Genomic DNA, 20,244 nt, shown 5'->3' with positions numbered 1-20,244 from the left:
AAGAATAAAATTGTATCGTCATACCAAATGATGAAGTTGATCCGAAAGGGAACACCAGCTTATGTAGTGCAATTTCATCAGATGTAGATGTTGGCTTCAAGATTGATTAGCAAAGAAACAACTAAAGTTCAAGAACTACCATCTGAAGTTCAAAAACTAATTCAAAAACACAAAAGGGTGTTCCAAGATTTCCCTATGAAAATGCCTCCTGAAAGAGAAATCGAACACATAATCGAAGTCAAATCAAGGTCAAACCTTGTCAATATCAAGCCATATACATATCCACATCATGAAAAAACTGAAATCGAAAGATTTGTCCAAGATATTTTGAAATGTGGAATCATCTCAAAGAGTAGAAGCCCTTATGTTGTTCCAGTGGTTCTAGTATGAAAGAAGGATGGATCCTTTAGCCTGTGTATAGATTATCGAGGACTAAACAAGGTAACGATTAAGAACAAGTTTTTGATCCCCTTTATAGATGAAATGCTAGATGAATGTCATGGAGCCCAATATTTTCCAAAATTGGACTTGAGATCGGGATACTACCAAATCAAAATAAGGCTAGAAGACATAGCAAGGACTGCTTTTCGAACACATGAAGGCCATTACGAATTTAAATGCCCTTTGGACTAACTAATGCTCCAGCAACCTTCCAAGCCACCATTAATGAGGTATTTCGTCCATATCTAAGGAAGTTTGTGTTAGTGTTCTTTGACGATATTCTAATATATAGTAAAACCTAGAAGGAGCATCTACAACATCTAGAACAAGTTCTCACTATATAAGAAACATTAGTTCTATGCAAAGATCTCCAAGTGCACCTTTGAAAAAGAAGAGGTAGAGCACCTCGAACACATAATATCCAAGGAAGGAGTAAAAGTAGATCCTAATAAGATCAAGGCTATAAAAGAATGGCTCAAACCAGTGAACATATCCAAATTAAGAGGATTCTTAGGGTTGATTGGGTACTATCAAAGGTTTATTAAAAACTATCCCCATATAACCACACCCCTAACAAACCTTCTAGAGAAGAACTCATTTCAATGCGATGATGAAGAAGAAAAATGTTTTGAAGACTTAAAGGAAATTACATCTATTGCACGTGCATTGGCAATTACCGACTTTTCAAAGTCATTTGTAATTGAATGTGATGCTTTGGGATTTGGCATAGGAGCAGTATTAATGCAGGATGGTCACCCAATCGCATTTCAAAGCAAGAAGCTCAACAAGCGAGAACGTCTCAAGTCTACATACAACAAGGAAATGCTCGCCATTATGCATGCATTAGCCAAGTGGAGACAACATCTATTGGGAAGTAAATTCTTAATATGAACAGACCATAATAGTCTTTAGCACCTCCTCCAGCAGAAAACACTCTCCACAGAACAACAAAAATGGATCAAAAAAATTATTGCTTTCGACATGGATATAATACATAAGAAAGGGAAAGACAACATAGTAGCAGACGCTCTGTCCAGGAAAGACTAAGAACCATCATTACTTGCAATTTCAGTTGTTGTCCCAGAATGGCTTAATTAAATTCGAAGTGAGTATGCAAAAGTTTTAGAAACAAGTGCTATAATCAATAACCCTCCTCATAATTCAAAATTTGAATGGAAAAACGATATTTTGTGGTACAAGGGAAGAATTTACCCAAGTCCAAATTCCAAATTTAAAGCCAAAACTCTCAAATAGTCCCATGATTCACTGTCAGTCAAACATATAGGTTTCTTTAAAACTTATTATAATGCACGCCAATCATTTTTCTAAAAGGGAATGAATAATGATATTCAAAAATATGTAGTAGAATGTGATCAGTGCCAGCAAAATAAAAGTGAAAACATTATGACCCCGGGCCTACTCCACCCCTTAAATATTCCAAACCAAAAGTGAGAAGAAATATCAATGGATTTTATTGAAGGATTACCCATGTCAGATGTAAAAGATGAAATTCTTGTAGTAGTAGACACTCACAAAGTATGCACACTTCATAGGAATGAGATATTTTGCAAGAATGTCTACAAATTACATGGATTTCCCAAAGTCATTGTTAGTGACAAAGATGCCAAATTTAAAGGGAATTTCTAGAAGGAGCTCTTCAAACATATTGGAACATACCTCAACATTAGTTTAGCATATCACCCTCAAACAGACGGTCAAACAAAAACTGTCAATAAATGCTAAGAAGCTTACCTTCGTTGTTATACAATAGACAAACAAAAAAAGTGGGCTCAATGGTTACCCCTCGTTGCATGGTTGTACAATTCAACTTATCACACTTCCACAAACATGACCCCATTTCAAGCTTTGTACGGATATGAACCTCCTAAACGGGAGGACTTAGTCATCACCAAGACAAAACTTCAAGCAATTAAGGACTACTTAGAAAAAAAATCAAAAATTCTTTCAAGCATTAAAAGAAAATCTAAGTATTGCAAGAAATCGCATGAAGCAGCAAGCCGACCAACACAGAACAAAGAGAGAATTTGAAGTTGGAGAATGGGTATTTGTTAAACTTCATCCTTACAAGCAATTATCCCTAAAGCAAAGAGGAAAAAACAAATTGGCGCCAAAGTTCTATGACCTATCAGATTAACAAAAAGATCAGCCAAGTAGCGTACAGCTTAAGCCAACTGGATAACAGTCGAGTTCATAACGTTTTCCATTTATCCTATCTTAAAAAAGCATTGGGCAAACACCAATCAGCACAGACAACGCTTCTGATATTAGATGATGAAGGCAAGTTCGTTTTTTACCACCAAGGAAAGGAAATTACAATCTCGAGTAATCAAACAGTACCTTATCAAGTGGAAGAACCTACCATAGGAAGAAGCCTCTTGGGAGACATAAACGTTTTGTCAACAACACCCATCTTACGTATGCTTTGAGGACAAAGCATTCTTTCGAGAGGAAGGCAATGTTGTGTATAAAAATATTGTACTAACTTAATCAACTTCATTTTTAGATTAAGGGGCATGATTTCATGTAATGGCTCTTGAGCTATATTTAAAGCCAGTGCCCTCATTCATTGTAATCATCATTTTTTGACTCAATAATTATAATATATATTTCTTCTGCAAATACTGAGCAAGTTCGCTCCAATTAGAGGTTGGAATGCATAACAATATGGTTATCATAATTTTGTTAAGTCTTACAGAATATGCACAAATAGGTCAATGGTATTGCTAAGTACAACAGTGTGGAATACAAAGTGGGAGTGGAAAGGCCATTCCTATAAAATATATAAAAGTGGCAAGATGAAAGCATATATAAAGAGATTCATAAAATGTTAGCAGCTAAAGAGTTGCAAAATATACACAATAAACCAGATGAAATATAGAATGAATACTGGATGCTATTTCACACAAAATTGTCCTTATTAATACATATGGAAGATACTCATATTCAAAAGTTCAACTCAAAGAAACTCAGATATTCAGCATTTATGTGTATAAAACAAAATTGAATTAGGATGAACAAATTAACCTTCTAGAAAGGATTAAAAAACCTCGCAAAACAATAAACTTGAATCTTGTAATTTCACATAAAATAGAACATGTCTGATAACATACAAGTGACCCCAGAATGATGCCAGTGATTGTAACCAGTCTGATAAGTTAAGACCATCTTCTTTCAGTTTTTCACGCCCTCCTTGAGCAAGGCGCTCTATTACAACATATTCTAGTACATCATATTCAAGCTGCAAAATGTGAATAGTGATTGGCTTAGAGCTCGCACTATAGTAAATATTTACAAAACATAACAGCAAACAATGCAATAATTCCATAAATAGGACTGTAAAATATTGAGCTTTCCACTTAATGCTAGCCAGAATGCAGAAACTACAGTGTTCACTAAAACTCCCATCTGGGTCAGATATCCATTTTTCGTTTCTCATTCTTACAATGGTACCTACATGTAAAACCTAATACAACAAAGTTACAACCTAGAGAACCAAAATAAGGTTTTCCTCTTTGCAAGACTACCCCAACGCAGATCCTGGAAATTTAAACTGAAGGATGAAGCAAGTCTTAAACCATTTAGCATCAATTGTTTCCTTAATAATAGAGCCTGAAACATGTAACTTAACAATAAAGCATCACTCTAAAATTAAAATTAAGGAATAGTTCTCATGTAATATCCATTTATGTCATGTAACATTAAATGAATCATAATCTGAGATTGGGCTATCTTAATCTGGATCATAAACAGATGGTTACATCTCTTTCCAAGCTCAGAGGACAGGGTCCTCTCTTCTTCCGAGATAGGGAGGGGTTCAACCAATGTTCCACCAAGTTTCCAAGATCAGGGAGCAGGGGAGACACACATGGAGGGTGTGTAGAGCACCTCCAAATTCTGGGGAAATTCAGGGAGGGGGGGCAGCGGGGCATTGGGTACCTAGCATAGTAATCGCTGTATAAAAATAAAAATAATAGTAATAAAATCTCAACAATCTCAACTCTAACAACTCCTCGCATGCAAATTCATCACTGTGCAATGTAAATACTAAACAGTAAAATATTACTAAACTTAAAATTTGTAAATGATATAAAAATAATTCAGATTAAGTTTCAGTAATGAAATACATTGATTCATTAAACATAAGTTAAACTGACATAGTAAAACACGATGCATTGATTTAAATTCATTACTCTACAATCTAATTAGTACTAAGAAAAATAGTACATACTTATGTCTGAAATAGTAAACCGAAATTACTCAAACCCAAAAATAGTAAAGAGTGACAAGTCAAAGACTCGATCTTAGGTCGTCAGTATCTAGAGTCAAGACTCAAAAGTTAAAACTGAAAATTGGCAATGCACAATGAACATTGAAAATAAAATGGGCATCAAGGAGTTCCCAGGATGACAACTCAAGTGGTGATCAAAGTGAAGTGAAATCGTGCAAACCAATAGATCCAAAGCTCAATCCCCCAGTCATGACCCGATCTATAGAGAGGAGGACAGATCATAGACCCCCAGAGGTATAGTGGTGGCTGCCAGAATAGACCCTGTGTCACGTAAGTACGAGGCTGACCTAGTTGTTGATTCCTCTGGGTTACAAAAAAAAATAGCATCAACGAGTGAAAGAGAATAAAAAGTAAATAAAAGTGAAAGAGAAGTAGAGTCTTTTCATATGTTGTTGTTGGCTTTCTATTTTTTCATTTTTCAAGTCTTTAAAGGAAAAAATTAATGTGGGGGTGTTATGAATATAAATAAAATAATTAACAGTTAATATTGATTGGTATGTTGAAAAGCCATGTCTCAAAAGACATAATCATTTATGAAGGGGTACCCACCTAGGTATATATATGGGAACCTAAATTGTAACCAATCATATTCTGCATTCATATTCTCATTCATATATTTTATATATATACTCGTATCCTTAATGGATATCTTCATATTGCAAGTGTTTTGGAGTATTTAACTTGTGAGTACAAACATTGTTCATTACATTTAGCATCAGAGCCATGTTGTTTCATCACCAAGCCTTTGGCCATCAATCCTTTGTCAGTTTGTTATTGTTGGAATTCAGGTTTTTAGCCACACAAATATTTAGAGGTTCTCCATTTTGTTGTTGTGCCTTTGGCCATCAACTCTTCGTCAAGTTCATTGTTGTTGTGATTAAGGCTTTTAGCCATAGAAAACTTGTTTGGAGGTTCTCCATTCTGCTGTTGGGCCTTTCGCCATTTTAATTATATATATATATATATATATATATATATATATATATATATATATATACTCTTCGTCAAGTTCATTGTCATTGTGATTAAGGCTTTTAGCGACAGAAAACTTGTTTGGAGGTTCTCCATTCTACTGTTGGGCCTTTGGCTATTTTCAGTGTATATAGAAAGGAAAAAAGTCAAAATATCAAAAAAACACAAGACACCTTTAAAAAAAGAGAAAAGCATAGAAAAATAAACCATAAAAGGAAAAAATAAAAAATAAAAGGAAAAGAAATAAATTAAACAAAAAAAATGCAACACAGTCGTCTACCACCATAATGCCAGACCCACTAGACACCACCACAAGAAGCCACATTGTGGAACCCATTGTTGACATTTCAAGCATCCTCTAAACTGATAATTACTTCTTATGATTTTTCTTTGGTTAATATTTTCTTGTATTCATATTCATCATAAAGCAATTACACAAAGGATCTCAACAATAAATCAAAAAGCCAGACAACCAAAAAAGAACACAAACATTTATCTAGGGAAAACCCACATGGGGGAAAAACCCAGCAACCTTTAGGCTTTTCCTTAGATAAATTGTTCAATTCAACATAGATACATCTAAACCTTTCTAGCTAAGTACAAGGTCAACCCGACCAGAACATCACTATGGTCAAACCTGATCAAACTGCCCTTATGCCAAGTCAAACTGCTCCACAAGAACTTAGTCAACTCTGAGATATAAGGATGAAATTCGGCCTTTTGTTCTGCCTCAGAATTTCATCCTATTGCCATCCACAGAAATTCAGTCATGTTGCCATTACAAAGGTCCAGTCCTATTGTTATCACAGAGGTTCGGTCTACTTCCATTACAGAGATTCAGTATGCTGCCATCTCAAAGATTTGGCCTTCTTATGATCCAAAAATAATCCTTGGACTCATCTTATATTTTACCTCAAATTCGTCTTAGAGGTGATCTGAATTCTTGCTTTGTTTGAGGAGATCGAATGGCCTATATATAGACATTTCAAGAGCCCGAATGGTCGTGTCTCTTCACTAGGGCTGACTCCATCTTTTGGAGGACGGACTTAAAATTTGGAGGCAAAAATTCAAATTTTCAAATTTTCTCTTTTGTAAAGAGCATGAAAAACACGCTTTAAGAAAATTTCTTTTGACACTAACATGAAGAATGTGCTTTATATTTATCATTAATGGCTAAAATATTAATTATGAAGACCGACCATAGCTAGAAAATTCAACACCCACAAGCCGACAGCAAGTTACCTGCTGCAAATCTACCCCACTACCACCTTCTACAACAATCACTGCCAACATAGCCGCCAAATCAAAAATCAAAAAAAAGAAAAAAAACCACCATTGTCACCCATCACTGGTCTCGTCGCACCAAATAGCTGACCTGTTGTAACTTACTACCAGTCGTTAGCCTTCCATCTACCACTTATCAATTTGGAACTGAAATTTTAGTATATGAACAAAAAAGCGTTGTACACTCAGTTCTTATTCTATACACAGTTCTGCCAAATCTGTACAAGGTTATAAAGTCATTGTCAACAAAATCCGTCTGTATAGAGGTGTGTCCGCCCATGGCTGATATGTTAAACAAGTCAACAAATATTGCCAACCAATGTCACATAGTAAGCGGCCATTTGAGGGAACATCGTCATGTTTGTGTGACTATATTTTCAAGGCAAAAAGAGTGTATAATTTAATTAAAATATATTATTAAAATATTTATAAGCAAAAAAAAAGTATTATAAAAAAATAATCCATAAATTATAATTGAAAGTTGGGAAAAGATATATATATATATATATTCAATGGAAATGATAATATTTATTATAATATTATTACTACCATATATATATATGAAATAAAATTAAAAGAGTATTTAAGGGTTCTTTTAAAAAAAGATAATTAAACAGTGTACTATTATAACATCAAAAAAGAAACCATTATCAACTCAGAAATAGATAGAGTAAAAAAAAAAAAAAGATGCATTCAATAAGGAACTTTGGTTTCTTTTCAAAATGTCTTTTTTGTTCAGAGGGGTATTCTAATTGTCAAGATTCATTTAGAAATCAAAATGTTGAATGTTGCAAGTCTCACAAACCTTTCACTTTGGTTGAATATCAAAGTGACACACAAAAACAATTGTTAAAACGAGATATGAAGTTCCGTGAAAGGATAAAATAATTAATAGCGATACTTGAACAACAACATGCATATTTTAATAAAAAATGTGTGGCTCAAGAATTGAAGAAAACAGAAAACAAGTTACAAGTTCAACATCCAACATCGCTCCTACAAGATGATGTAATCCAGTGTACCGAGAAATTCCAGTTGGAAGATCAAGAGAATTCACATATTAAAAACTTTGAATACAAAATAGCCAACCTTCAGCAAAACAGGCACTACAACAGAAATATAAAGATCTTGTTAAAATGCACTATAAGAAAGTAATAACAAAAGATGAAGAAATTTCTCACCTCAAGGACCACAATGAAAAGTTACTTGCGCAATTCAAGAGGGCTAAGCTCACAAAGAAGGAATTCAAGAAGCACATATCAAAACAAGAAGCAGAAAATTTACGCTTGAAAAACCTTAATCAAAGGTGATTCGAACAAATTAAAATTTTGAAAGATGAGGAGAAGGGCACTACGAACACTAAGAATAAAGTCACCAATCCAAAAAGCGAAAAACTTTCACGTCTGAGGAATCATAATCAACACCTTCTTACGCAAATAAAGAAGCTTAAGAGTGACAAGAACTCGCTAAAAGACAAGTTAGAACAACTTACTCAATAAGACGCATTGAAGTCTTCAAGTGAAAAAATTCAAGTTGGAAAAGAAGGAACAAATATTGATCCAAAAAATATGATGATTCCAAAAGATTCCTATCAAATTTAAGTGAAGACATACTCAGATGTCACACACAGTTCAAATGACAGAAATTTCAAGTGAAAATCCAATGTTTAACCAAGTGACTTCAAAATGTAAAGGAAATCATATACTTCAAGTAAATCAAAAAATCACCACAAATAAGATAAAGGGAAATCAAATCACAAGAACTCCTTGTCAACACCCAAATCATAAAAGCAAACATCTCAACCAATTTTCAAATCCATATCACTCGGACCAGAAACAAGCGACATATGTTCCCAAATATATCATGTCACCATAATTTAGTCTTATGATAAAAAATTCATTCCAAGTACCCAGTAAAACTTGATTTAGGATGGTCAAATCCCTTCTCAATTCATCAATTTTGTTTATCACTAGGATCCTATCATCTTGTATCATCAAAGATGATAACTCGAACAATTCCAAAAGATGTGAATAGATTACAAAACAAAGTAACAAATGACACGCTTGATCGGCAATAAGCTTTGAGGACAAAGCTTTTCTAAATAGTAAGGAAGGTTATGACTATAAACAAAATAACTAATAGTTAATAATGATTAATATATTGAAGAGGCATGTCTCAAAAGACATGACCGTTTATGAAGGTATACCCACTTAGTTATATATATGGGAAACTCAGTTGTAACCAAAGCATATTCTTTATTTATATTTCCATTCATACATTTTAAAGATATACTCATATCCTCAATGGACATCTTCATATTCCAAATGTTTTAAAGTATTTAACTTGTGAGTATGAACTTTGTTCGTTACAGCAAGGGGGGTGATTTTTGCTAGGGGTATGGCCACCTAGAAGTCCTTTTGTGGGCAGGCACCCCATTTCTAGGGGAGACACTGAGAAGTCCCCCTTGTGAGGACATGTTTCCCCCCATTTTTCCAGAAAGAAGGGGCATGGGAAAAATGTTTCCCAGGGCATCCCCCCATCCCAAGAGTGGGGTGCACCCCCTGCTATAGGAGATGTGTCCCCATGGAACATTGGGTTCAACAAGAAAATCTGAATCTGAAACTGAGTTTCAGGATTCCAATGAGAATTGTAAACGGACAGGATTTGATAATGTGTGTGCTGCCTCTCTTCAACTATGTCTTTTCACTTAATCAGGAGAAACTTTAATATTAGTACAGGTATGTAATCGAAATCAGTGGATGTTAGTACTCAAGTTTAAGTTGCCATGTAAGTGGTCATAGTTGAATATAATTATAGTCATAATTACAATTAGGACAGCATGAACAAACTAAGCAATTGAAGGGGTCATATATAAAGCTCTAGCACATTTATTTGGTTTTACATCCATTTTCAAAATATATGTTAGTCCGTTCACTTCTTCTAGTTCCAGGCTTCCAGCACACCTTGACGTCTGCATTTTATGTTAGACATGGATTTGTATCCACATTACTTACTCTGCCGTTCTAATCTATTTTCTGAAATTTCTATCGTAATTGGCAACCTTAATGTTCATCTGGGTTAGTAATTGAAGCCAACAAATGTTGCACGAGTTGTCAGTGTTAAATGAAATAAATAAATTATATTTAGAAATAGAATAAGGAGAGCATCTGCAAATCAAGTAGTTGAAGAGATTACATACATGAAACACTTCTATGTATCTATTCATCCATTTTAAATATAACATAGATCATTTTTTTGGTGCTATCAATTTTTCTCTTTGCTCGTTTCACGATTAAAATTCCAACAGTTCATAGATCAATGTTTAATCATTATCTAGATCATTGTGGCTCCTATAATAGTTGTCCTAACCATTGTATTATAGTATTAAGAGACATCTGATGTCTCCCCCGAATTAGCTTGCCATCGGTTAACAATAACCACTTAATAAACAAGCTACAAAAGAATGTAATGACTAGTAGAAGCTACATAGTATCTTCTTTATAAATGATGATGGGAATGTAAATTAAAGCATTGCTAAAAAAACTAGGAATCCTTCATTAATGAGTTCTACCAGAAAAAGAGCTATGAAAACTTATTCCACGCTTATAATGCACCTCACAGAGTGGTCATTGCAGATTTTTTTCATCATGGAATACATTGCTCTCCATTTAATCTATGCAAATAATGGGTGGAAAAAAATGCTATCTTGTTCCAAACATTCCACTCTGTTGGTTAATCATGCCAAATAGGACGAAGTAATTTAAAAAGGCAAACTATGAAGAATGCTTCATTTTAAATTTCTAATCAGTGCCACTCAATGTTATCCAAAACAGACCAGTCATCAAACTGGTCAACCCCAAAACCAGGAACTGGTCCAGAATCAGAAAAAACACAGTCAACCAAAAATGCATAAATATACAAACTTCAAAAAAAAAGGCATATATTCATGTGCGCCACTTATAAATTATTGTTTTTTTCTTTAATGTGTTTTGAAGGTCCTTAGTCACATTGTACAGAACCAGCCGATTCAGAGAAAAAAGTCCTGTTCGGTAAAGAAAGGCTGCTTCAGCACCAAACTAGCCTTTTCCAGTTATGTGCCACCAGTCGAACTCCTCAGGGCCTCAAAACATTCTGACAGGTCAGTTCAACTAGTTCTGGTCCGTTCTGATAACATTGGTGCCACACATATACTGCCAATTTACAATTGCTGTTAGCACTAGGGCTAGCAGCTATGTCCATTGCTGTGCCTCTGGCATGTTTATGTGGCTATGATGGCCCCCACTCCTTCAGATGAGTAAAGATATCACACTTGTGGAGGGAATATCACCGCACACTCTTCACACACCAGTCAAACCTCCAGTGTTATCAGGAAATAATGTAAATGTGAAAAAAAATTCTATGTATCTTTCCTGAAACCCATGAAGGTAGAAACAAATAATAATAGCACAGAGTTTACATTATCCTTCCATAAATCATTATTCTTTAAAATTAAACTTCTGTGTAAAGACTATGTCAAAAGACTATAAAAGAACATCCTAAAACACTTATGATCCAAACACCTGGAAAATGACATTCATACCTGTGTCAAATACTTAAAGGCATCCACAACAGGAGTAATCATATCTTTATAAGCTTCAATCTGCATATTTCAAGAAAACCTAAAGTTAAGATGGAATTCATGAGGAAAGGAAGGTGTATCTAATTCAGATAGAATACATGAAAAAATGAGTGAAAGCAAGTCGCAATATCTAGTTTTCAACCAATACTACATGTGCTATAAACCTGATGCACTATGGTACGCAATACAGTCATTGGGTTGGCATGAGCTATTTTCGCTACCATACGACCAAGTTGCTTTAAATTCTCCTTTGCAAGACGTTTCAGGATCCTCCTAGTATCTAACTGCAAAGGCAATAACTTAAGAATTATCATTACTTGCATTCTCACATCATATCTAAAGAGCAGCATTGAAAGCAAGAAATTTTATAACATAAACAAAAACAAGAGATAAAAATGGAGGAAACATTCAAAATCTTTTATCTAGCAAACAACAAGATATCTGAACAGAAATCTGCAATCAAACATTTTTGACTTGTGGAAGATATCTACTTCACCTTGGCAGTCAAGCGAGCTGCTAAAACAATAGGAATACGCTCATCATCTTTCTCCCATTCCCCATATAACCGATAGCGTGCCTTTCCAAATTCATTTGAACCAGCAGAAAAATATCTTCCATTAAACAAAATGGTTTTGCAGTAACATCTTATGAGACAAATTAGATTCATAGCAGCAAAATAAGGGGTTATACAGACCCAAAATTTCATGGGCAAGAGTCAAGACTCGGGATAAAATAAGGGTTCCAAATTTCCTAGCATGCCACTATGCCCAATCAGACAGATCAAAAGTGAATGATACCTATAACAATGCTTCTCCAGATGTCACTACTCACCTCATATGGGAGAAGACTCATTACTTCCCATATCTCTTGTCCTACAGCTGGGTTTGCAGGTAATAATTGTAAAGATGGAAGCAAACATGTTCCAAGTGCCTCCTCAACATTTAACCGAGCTTCCTTTAACCGAAGACGAGGATCTCTACGATCACCTATCCCTAAATCTTGAGAGCTTGAACTTTCAGAAGATGCCACAAGTACCAAGACAGATGAATAGTAACCCCTTAAGACTCTGCAAACCTGACATGTTGAAACAGAGCACAAAATATAGCTCAAAAGAAGGATTCAAGAGTTCAAGGCAGGAGCCACAAAGACAATCAAAAAACAATTCAAATCAATGGTATAGAAATCTACTTTGCTTCAAGGGAAAAAGAGAAAACGCAACCTTTTGTAGGAGAAGAGCATCCCGATAAAGATATGGACCGACAGAAGCCAGCATCTGGAAAAGTTCTCTAGGTAATTCAATAAAAGATCCTTGACTCGTATATTTTACCATGCCATCTCCAATTGTGGCATTATCAACAGATCGATTAGAAGAACCAAGATTTACTAAAAGTGATGGCCTCACGATGGCATAGCTTGAAGAAATTGTCCTTTCTATAACCCTGAAAACAATTTAGTCTGTAAGGGCATAGCTTGAAGAAATTGTGCTTATTACCCTGAAAACACCTGAGTGGCACTCAATATATTTTTATAACCAGTATCTAAGAAAACAAATGTGAATATATTAGCGAAAAGGAAGAGAGGAAAGGCGGGAATGTTATCTCTGTCTAGGAAATATAAATTTCCAAACATTAATAATAATGTTTTGAAACTAGCCGAAAGGGTGTTAGCTTAGTTGGTGATCGCCTTGTTATGAAGTAATATGTAAAGCATGAGATTCAAAGGTCAAATCCCCGTGGGTTAGACCAACAAAAAAATAATGATTTGAAACTAGTAAGCTCTTTGATAGATTTAAAACCTCCTCACCTAATACTATCAATCAGAAATTAAAATTAACAACATCTTCCAAATTCACATTACAACATAGGCAACAATAATGCATTTTAGTTTTGATGGATGATTTTCCATTGAAGGTTTATAACCAACAAAATAGCTCATAAAAACTGAATATCCATTAGCCCAAGGAGTTATCTCAAGCTGGTGCCACCAATTCTGATCGCCATTTGCCTAGTTCTGTGCCAGCAAATGCTCGGCTTGAACCCCCATAGGTGAGGTGCACTAGTCTATATTGATGACTTTACTAGGAATGTCATCCACAAATGTCGGGTAGCATCCCTTGGGTTTAGCTATGCAGTTTTCCTTGGAAGGAAAAAACTGAATATCCATTCATAGGAGGGAAACTCTCATATATTGCTGAAATGACAACTACTGAACCATATTCATGATATTCCTGATGCAATGTAAAAGAACAAAGAAAAAGCATAACCACAAAATGTTTTCAGCATGAGTATTATATGAAAAGAATGAAAATTTGAAACATCGGACTGTTTACCTGAACAAACCATCACAAATTGGTTTATGTGCAACTGGATTAAGAGGAGAAAGACGATCCAACAGAAAATGTGCATGCAACCTGCAATGATACGAAGACAATGTTTTTATATATAATAATGGAACTAATATCAACAAATTAAAACTAACTAACTACAACATGTAATGGCATTCACCATTTACAAAATCAACTCTTGAATAATAACATATCATGGGCTCTCTATTATGAAAATAATTATGTAAAAGTAATAAATATAAATACTAAATAATAAACATAATAATATGTAAATAAGTAATAATTAGTTAAAAAAAGAGGCATGTTTAAGGAGACATGACCGTTCATAAAGGGACACCTGCTTGGTATATAAGCAAGCCCCTCATTCTCAATTGTATCATCATTCTTACTCATACATTTTAATATATATTCTTGTATCTCAATGGAGATCTTTATATTTCAAATCTTCTAGAATATTTGACTTAAAGGTCAAACCTTGTTCATTCCATTTGTATCAAAGCCACGTTTGATCCAGCCTTTGGCCAGCAACTATCTATCAACTTTGTTGTCGTCGTGATTTAGACGTTTCGCTACACCAGTCTTGGGGATTCTCCATTCTACAGGATTTTCCATTTAGGCCTTTGGCCATACATATAAAAAAAATAAGAAAGTCGATATATATAGAAATTAAAAGAAGTCAAAAATAAAAATAAAATAAAATAAAAAGAAGGCTATATAAAAAAAGAGCATATATCAATACATATATATATATATATATATATATATAATCAAAGAAGGATTAAAAAAATAAAAATAAAAATAAAAAATACACAAAAAATTTACCTTACGGTCGACGGTCGTCGCTCCCGTACGCAGCACCCCAAACAACCGTGACACGACACACCCAAAAATTCGTAGTCGTAGCCAGCCTTCTCCATTGTTGTGGTTGTAGCCAGCATTCTCCTTATCCGTCATTAAGCCACTAACCACCACACAGGTTTCATATATCTACCGCCAAACATTCCATTCATGTCTGCATCCCTTCCCAACCAATCTGCCATCTCCCGTTCGCGTCGTGCTCCGAATTCTCCATTGCATCTACTCTTTCAGTTAAAAGTTGTCAATAGACATCCCATCGATCCTACCACAAATTTCGTCTAACATCCCGACCAGCTGTCAGCTCCTCCATTCCTGTTTGTCGCTCATTGTCTCATTGTCGTCTCTCTTATACCGTAGCATCCGACATCACTCCTGACTTCATTATGTCTGTCGTCCCTGTTCAACACTATCATTACGATCGGTCCCGACAGTTCCACCCCTATCGCCTTACCTCTGCAACATCTTTTCATTTGCCCAGCTCAAGTCACTGATCCGTCAACCAACATATACGTACAGTCGTAGGACCGCTCACACTATTGCAACTCACCCTTCCTTGTGCTCCACAATCATTCAACCACTGTCCCTCACATCATTACCTCATCGACACCATGCTTTGACAAGCGATCCACAACTATTAATCCCACCGTATTAGACTGTCCACCTTTCAACATCGTCGACCACTAGTCATCAATCAGTTATTGACTGTCGCACCAATTCACTTCACCAATTCGTTTTATTGGCCATAACATTAATTTTTATAGTTAACTATTATATAATTATACTTATATAGTTATATTATAGAATTTAAAATTTATTTTATAATTATATAATTCAATTATATAAAAAAAAAATACAAAAAAAGGTTGTATTATTAATAAATAAAAAGTGACTTAAAAACAAGTAAAAATAATAATAATAATATGTTATTATAGAGATTAAGAAGGGGTTATCTTCAAAAACCTTAATTCATCTCAAAAATGGCAAATGGAGTCTTATTCAAAAGGAAAAAAAGGAAAAATTTCCTATAAAAGTATTCCAATTGTAGATTGTAGATTAATTACATTCAAAGGGAATACCCAAGGTAAGGAGATTAATATCACTATCAGCACAGGTCACAAGGAAAATTACATCAATGTTAATCTGGCAAATCAACTATTAATTCCAGAGTTAAACATAGGAGAAAAAACAAATATTTTGGCAAAAAAGAAAATGAAATTAATGATTTACAAGTGACAATTGATCATTATGAGTACATATCTCAATTTCGTGTCGTAACTATGCTTGACAAAGAGGTTGACATAATTCTTGGTCGACCTTGGTTTAAGGAATTAGGTACGTTCATTCTAAACACAAAAAACAAATTATTGATGTTTCCTTACAAGAGGAAGATAACCACCATCCAGGATGTGACAATGAAGTCAGAACCGATAAAGCCTTCATCAGAAGGCTTTAAGGATATTTCGGAATTAATGTTTCAAGGTAATAAAAAAACTATACCAAAGAAGTAGAAAGAGTTTGAAGAAGTCATCTCAGCTTGAAGAAGTCATCTCCAGTAAAGACACAGAAAGTTCGTGCCTCAGAAAACACAATGAAAAGATACTCGAACAAGTTAAGAAAGTTAAGGCCATAAAGAAGGAACTAAAGAAGCACTTGATGGAACAAGAAGAGAAAATTTACGTTTAAAGAACCTTAATCAAACATTATTAGAACAAATAAAAAGTTTAAAAGATGATGAGGCTACTAAGAATAAAATCAACAATCTAGGGAACGAATAGGTTTTACGTCTAAGGAATCATAATCAAAACCTCCTTACACAAACAAAGAAGCTTAAACGTGAGAAGAAGTCACTAAATGACAAGTTAGAACAACTTCAAGAAGTAGTATCAAAGTCTCCAATCGTTTTAGTCCAAGTTGAAGAAAATGGAATGAATATCGATCCAGTGAATATCACAACTCAAGAAGAAGGCGCGTCAATTAAAGAAAAAACACACTAAGATGTTGAGATGAAGGAAATTCCAAGTGACGATTTTGTAACCAACTTGACGACATCTAAACCTAAAGTAAATCAAAATCTTGCCACACACATGATAAGGGAAACAAAAAAACTCTTTATCTACATCTGAATCACAAGAACGGACATCTCAATCAATCTATGAATTCGTATCACTCAGAACATAAACAACAAACTTATGTTCCGAAGAATAATGAAGTGCGCACAACTCAGTCCTGTGATAACAGTTCATCACAAGTTTTCAGTACTCAAAAGATTCCACAAAAGATTAATTTAGGATGGTCAGATCTTTCCTCAGTGCAACACTTTTATATATCACTCCAAAGATTATATCAACTTGTATCGACAAACATGATTGTCCCGAGATGAGAAGACATTCCTAGCAAAAAAAGAGATCAAGCCCTTCCATCAACAAGCTTTGAGGACAAAGCTTTTTGAAGAGGAAGGCAATGTTACGAATATAATTATGTAAAAGTAATAAATATAGATAATAAATAATAAACATAATAATATGTAAATAAGTAATAATTAGTTAAACAAAGAGGTATGTCTAAGGAGACATGATCGTTCATAAAGGGACACCTGCTTGGTAGATAAGAAAGACCCTCATTCTCAATTGTATCATCATTCTTACTCATACATTTTAATATATATTCTTGTATCTCAATGGAGATCTTTAGTTCAAATCTTTTGGAGTATTTAACTTGAAGGTCGAACCTTGTTCATTCCACTCTCAAAACATAGTCTAAGAAAAATAAACCATGCCATCCAATATCCAAAAATATCAAACAACATTTCTTAAGAAGAAAAATATAATCTACTTACAAATAAGCTTGCACCATTTTATCATCTACCTGTATGCTTTCTCTGATATTTAGCACACGAGATCAACCACTAAATTCCACTACTTTCAGGTAATAAATCAACAGGGCAGCCTTAATACCCTGTATTTGGTGGCTAAGTTGAGTTGTCATTTAAAACAAAGTAGTTGTCACCAAATTCATTATCAACCTCTTTGGGTTTTTTCTCAAACTATCTTGAAAGCTTCCTTATATCATTATGGGGACTAATTAATAACATTTAATTTAGTTTCCTTTGGCTAAGCAATCACACATCAGGGATGTTACAACAAAAATTAGCACCCACAAAATGTGAAGTCCCAAGCACCAAGGTGATAGCTTTGCTAACTCAAGAAGGCTACCCATTGTCACTTCAATAACTCTTCCTCTCTCTTTCGTTTGCCTATTTTCCAATACAAGGTGAGTATTCTTAGGTAGGATTAGTAGGGCTGTGGAGGGGAGGCTTTAGGTGATGCTTGAATAGTAGGCCTTCACAAAACAAGTGGCTGTAGTATAGGTGGAAAAATGAACGGTGTGAGAACAAAAAGGTGATGGACATCCCAAGATTAGCACCTACCAAATCTTGGGACAGAGTCAAAGAAGATCATTCTAAAGAGGGCTGTTTTGTGAATAATTGAGAATGGACTGCAAATAGCATGCCACAACAGACTTAACAGTGCTGGAAATAACTACAGAAACGGGTCTTGAAAAGCCCTACTGGTTCCACTCTTGAACAAGTTTAAGAAAGTGCTGCCCTACAATGATATCTTTATTATGACAACTACTTGTTTGATGAGTGAAGAATTAATATATCAAAATATATAACAGCAAAAGGAAATAAGATGAATAACCTCCTCACATTATTCCTATCTAAATGACAAATGCTCCATTACAAGGCCTTCATAACACATTTTTTGCAAGAAATTCCTACAATTATCCACAACATTAAAAGCATGCAGAAAAATAAGCCTCACATGATAGAATGGAACCTCTAATCTTCAATTAAGCTTGGCAAAATGATGTACAATGTAGCCCAAGGGGAGAGCTGCTCACTCCCCAAATTCAGAACCCTTACAAATGGAGAAGAAATTTCCACTTTATAGAGGGAGTAGTCTCTTCTCTATTACAATAAAATAAAATATTGTCCAACTAATTCGATCACAAGTTAAACAAATAATATAATAATGGAGTAATTAGATCCACTCTCAATCAATGGATGGCCATATCAAATAGTATGTGAACTCCATCTAAAAACAGGAGATGGTGTGCTAGATATCCTCCCAGAATGCAGAGGGCATATCACTAAAAGAGGTCATATCACCATGTCAAAATGTCAAATTTTCCACATACAATGTGAACTCCAAGGAGATACACCTATAATACACATAAAATAGTCCTTTGATACGAGAGGACATGCTCCGAAGTACACCTAAAAGAGCTTCATTAATCATACCATCCAAGATGCAAGAGTGAGAAAACAGTCAAATAACCTTCCTAGAAGAATGCTTCATAACCACTATCCCAAAATAGCAAGTGGTCCATAAGATGCATGCAACCAATCAACATGTGTGAATCCAAAGGTAACCAACTCCATAGATAAATGTGCAAAGTGACAACAAAATGGAGAGCTCCACAAGGAAGCGAGGTGGTCAACCTCTCAAAATAGCAATGGAATGTCTTAAGGTGTGAGCCCTCCAAGTAAAACCCTCCACTTATAGAAATAGGACTAGAAAAATGCATGCAATAGACACACATGTAGACCTTCAAGTGCAACATGCCCCTCAAGAAAGCTCCTCCATAACTACCTTTAAATAAATTGTCGATCAGCTGAATTGTACTTAAAATGTAAAATACACAAATGTACTGAAAAGTAATTTTTTTTATTGATAGTATAAGTATGATTGAATGTTACAATGAGGGCCTGCTTATATACATAGGCAGGTGTCCTTTTCATGAATGGTCATGTCCTTACAAACATGACTCTTCATTAACTAGCTATTTATTTAATTAAATATTTTGATGATTATTATTTATTTTTATTTTTATATTATTTTTCATATAAATTATATTCATAATATTGCTTTCTTCTTCGAACAAAGCTTATTGCTGACAATTTTTTTCATGTTGCACACGTCATTTCAACATTTATAGTTCATCAGTAGCACTATTGGGCTTTATCCATTTCCTCTTTGATTTTTTTTTTTAATATTTTTATAAAAAATAATTATAAGGTAACTTCATAATTTATGTAGTTACTTTATAATCACTTTATAAAGGTGACTTTTTATTATATTTGTTTTACTTGTAGCCCATAAGAATCGACGTACAATGCTTGGACATTCTCCATGTGTCGGTTCACTGTCGATATGGTATTGGATTGTTGTCGGGAGGTGAAACTGCAGCGAAACAAAAAACAAATGACTTCTTTTACTTCCAATTTTCGTTACTCTTTAGAACCAAATGTAAAATCGCTATTTTTCCTCACTGTAAAAATGTTGAAATTGTTCTCTATGCCCAGGTATATGCCATCACCCAGAACTTCAACTGCAATTAAATCTCCACGACACT

At 34.5% G+C, this 20,244-nt stretch overlaps 1 protein-coding gene across 8 annotated transcripts in view; it reads right to left on the bottom strand.

The window, feature by feature from the left end:
* Nucleotides 1-20,244, bottom strand: part of THO2 — a 323,352-nt gene that overhangs the window by 170,488 nt on the left and 132,620 nt on the right. For all 8 annotated transcript variants that reach the window (XR_016249455.1, XR_016249456.1, XR_016249457.1 and 5 more), the window contains 7 exons: nucleotides 13,954-14,034; nucleotides 12,844-13,063; nucleotides 12,456-12,698; nucleotides 12,121-12,201; nucleotides 11,789-11,908; nucleotides 11,586-11,645; nucleotides 3,573-3,700 (listed from right to left, as the gene is read on the bottom strand). Coding sequence is in view for 5 of the 8 variants with exons in the window: in XM_089385721.1 (XP_089241847.1) it covers nucleotides 3,573-3,700; nucleotides 11,586-11,645; nucleotides 11,789-11,908; nucleotides 12,121-12,201; nucleotides 12,456-12,698; nucleotides 12,844-13,063; nucleotides 13,954-14,034 (933 nt within the window). In the remaining 3 variants the exon portion in view is untranslated. The remainder of the gene's footprint in view (nucleotides 1-3,572; nucleotides 3,701-11,585; nucleotides 11,646-11,788; nucleotides 11,909-12,120; nucleotides 12,202-12,455; nucleotides 12,699-12,843; nucleotides 13,064-13,953; nucleotides 14,035-20,244) is intronic.

The sequence above is a fragment of the Pinus tabuliformis genome, chromosome Q (genome assembly GCF_031772625.1).
Source record: "Pinus tabuliformis cultivar Carrire ecotype Pingquan chromosome Q, CPIR1, whole genome shotgun sequence".
In the NCBI taxonomy this organism is placed as follows: domain Eukaryota; kingdom Viridiplantae; phylum Streptophyta; class Pinopsida; order Pinales; family Pinaceae; genus Pinus; species Pinus tabuliformis.
Note: the sequence above shows the minus strand (reverse complement) of the source record. Positions and strands in the feature narration are given on the sequence as shown.